Source organism: Lactuca saligna, chromosome 7 (assembly GCF_052625555.1).
Source record: "Lactuca saligna cultivar CGN05327 chromosome 7, ASM5262555v1, whole genome shotgun sequence".
In the NCBI taxonomy this organism is placed as follows: domain Eukaryota; kingdom Viridiplantae; phylum Streptophyta; class Magnoliopsida; order Asterales; family Asteraceae; genus Lactuca; species Lactuca saligna.
The window spans coordinates 24,772,223-24,775,449 of record NC_136423.1 but is presented as its reverse complement, the minus strand read 5'-3'; the positions used below and the strand labels follow the sequence as shown (position 1 = coordinate 24,775,449).

Genomic DNA, 3,227 nt, shown 5'->3' with positions numbered 1-3,227 from the left:
AGTCATTCCCTCCCAAACCATTGAACCCGCTGGCACATCACTTTTTCTCTTTTATTTTTCTTCAACTTTCCCAACCCACAACACACAGAAACCCTATCTTTTTGAACTTACTCAACCAATTCAATTAAAAAATACAAAACAATCAGATGTAAAATCTTAATTAGCAATATAGTTACCAACGGTACCACTTCCGTTTCAATGAGTTGGTTAATTGGTTTCACTAACTTACTTCATCATCTCTCTCTCTACTCTCTCTCTCTCTCATTTTCTCTTGTACCATGTGTTTTAAAACTTGTATCTTAGTTGTTTTGTATTTTTTTAATTGAGTGGGTTGAATGGGTTGAGAAATATAAGATTTCCATGTGTTGTGAGTTGGAAAAAATGAAGAGACAAAAATTGATATGACAATGGGTTCAGTAGGTTGGGAGGGAACGACTCCCTCCTCCCTAATTAGGCGTAATAGTGTGGCAGTGGTGAAATGAAAGTTTGCTTTCGCCCCTGAGCTTTGACAAAACTACAGATTGGTCCTTATATAAAAGTAAGTACTGTTTTGATATTCAAATTAACTTTTGATGATTGATTTTTAGCAATGGTTAAAAATGCCCTGGGTGGGAATACGAAAGTTAAAAAAAAGATAAATAAATTATAACTTATCACATCTCTTACACTACGATGATACTTTATAATTAGAAATCGAAAACTTCAATTCTATTGTGACCTTTTTGACTTTAATACATATCTAAGGTGAAGTATCACCTTCCTATGTTAAAGGGAAAGACAATTGATAAATGAGACGAATAACGCATATTTAACTTGGAAGCCTTCAAGGCAAAGATTGAGGAAGAGTTCCTCAACTTACAAATATGAAGCATGGCTTTCGAAAAGAAGGTAGTTCTTTTATCTAGAACGACATACAAAGATAAACATGAATAAACAAACTTAATGTACGAGAAGGCATACAACACAAAAAGCATGACCATATCTTTTTATGTACGTACATTTTAGAATATCTATGATAATTATCCAATAGCACAAAAAGCATGACCATATCTTGTGAAGACTATGTAACAAACATTTGAATTGCTATTTTAAACGGCTGTGATCTAATTTTAGCAAAATGAAATGATTCAAAATGCTCATCATTCTCTCTTATATGTCTACAAGAATATATGAACTCCTACAAACATTGTGACTTCACAAACATGAGACAACATCATACTCCAAAACTCAATGGTATATATAAATAACAACACAACGGCATAGGTACAATCCATAGGTTGGTCAAGACACAAGAAACATTTTTCCACTTTGCTCAAGAGAATGCCATAACTCATACAAGAACAGAGATTACACATACTAACAACAAATAATGCATTAGCTAAATTAGAGAAAGAACATATGAAACATTTAATCGATCAATATCTAAAATAAGAAAGTCATCCACAAACCACATAAGAGGACCCAATGGAACCATGTACACAAAAAACAAACAGAAAAATAGATGAAAATAGTGTAAGCAAAATTGACCAAGTACTTGTCAACCAAAGCTTCCTCGACTCCTGGCCAAACGCAGCTCTAACCGCCCTTCCAAAAGAATACTCAGATCATTTCCCTCTAATTCTTCTTACTGCCTCAGTTAACTTTGGCCTACCCCCCTTTCGTTTCTACAATAGCTGGTTGTCTCACCCGAACTTCAATAACCTCATACGCATCATTGTGGAAAAATTCCTTTACAATGGGCCACCCGAAAAAGTTCTATCAGCTAAGCTAAGAAACATCAAAGATGTGATAATTGAATGGAAAATAAAGGAAGGAGAAAAGGAGAGAGGGCTGATTTCAAATTTTAAAAATTTGATCAATGATGTTGAACTCATTGCAGAATATAGGCAGCTCTCGAGTGTGGAGATTGAACAACATTCAGATTGGAATTGGAAATTATTGGAAATAGAACAATGGAGGAAATTGGATCTTAAGCAGAAGGCGTGTGTCTGTTGGGCAATTGACGGGGACGAAAACTCACGATATTTCCATGGAATTATAAATAGCAACATACCAAACAACAGAATCAATGGGTTATCAATAAACAGAGTGTGGACCACTGAACCGAGGAGGATAAAAAAATGAAGTTCTGTCATTCTTTACTGAGAAATTCTTTGACCGCACTGCGAGTAGACCTATGCTACTTGGAAATTTCACAAAGAAAATATCAGGTCTAGATGCAGAGTTTCTAACTGATCGGTTCACAATGGAAGAGATAAAAGATGCAGTGTTATGGCAATGATCGATCCCCAGCCCAGACGGATTCTCATTCAAATTTATTAAAAGCTTCTAGGACATACTCAAAGAGGATTTTCTTAGAGTGCTTCAAGGATTCCATGAAACTGGGACCATTAATAAAGGATGTAACTCATCCTTCATAACCCTTGTTCCCAAAGTTGGGGATCCTCTAACCTTGTGTGATTACCTCCCAATAAATCTAATTGGGTGTCTCTATAAGGTTGTTGCAAAGGTGTTGGCAAACTGACTAAAAATAGTAATCGGGTCAGTTGCTGGGGATGAACAAACAACATTCATAGCAGGCAGGAATATATTAGATGGGCCTCTAATAATAAATGAAATGGTGGCATCGCTGAAAAAAACAAAGAATGAGGTGCTTCTCTTCAAGGTGGACTTCAATAAAGCGTTTGATTCTTTACGTTGGGACTTCCTCATCTCAACCATGGAGCAATTAGGATTCCTAGAAAAATGGCAACAATGGATTCTAGGTTGTCTAAAATCTTTGTGCACAAACTTTGGAGTTCTCAATGGGGATGGGTGTTCGATAGGGGGACCATTGTAACCATTTTTATTCGTTATCGCAATGGAAGCTTTGAACACCGTCATGAGGAAAGCGGTTGAGATGGGTATTTTTCATGGTATTCGCACTCCAAATGGCGGTCCTACCATTTCACACCCATTATACGCTGACGATGCTTTATTTGTAGGGGAATGGTCCCGTATGAATCTACTCAATTTAGCTCGCATTTTAAGATGTTTTCATTTAGCATCTGGGTTGAGAGTAAACTTCTCAAAAAGTACGGTTTTTGGAATCGGTGTAAGCGCAAATGAGGTGGAAAGTATGGCCCAAATCCTTAATTGCAAAGCAACAGCTCTACCATTCACTTATCTAGGACTACCGGTGCAAATATGACTCTATGTAAAAACTGAAACCAGTGATGGATCGTTTT

At 36.5% G+C, this 3,227-nt stretch overlaps 1 protein-coding gene across 1 annotated transcript; it reads left to right on the top strand.

Annotated features, from left to right (window-relative positions):
* The first annotated feature begins 1,464 nt into the window (after positions 1-1,464).
* LOC145006749 (uncharacterized) lies at positions 1,465-2,124 on the top strand. The gene has a single exon (XM_078965804.1). It carries the CDS (start codon positions 1,465-1,467, stop codon positions 2,122-2,124), a length of 660 nt encoding a protein of 219 aa, XP_078821930.1.
* The last annotated feature ends 1,103 nt before the right edge of the window (positions 2,125-3,227 follow it).

What these genes read in the sequence shown, in the direction of transcription:
- LOC145006749 (XM_078965804.1), top strand. Translation starts at nt 1,465, where the DNA reads ATGGAACCATGTACACAAAAAACAAACAGAAAAATAGATGAAAATAGT.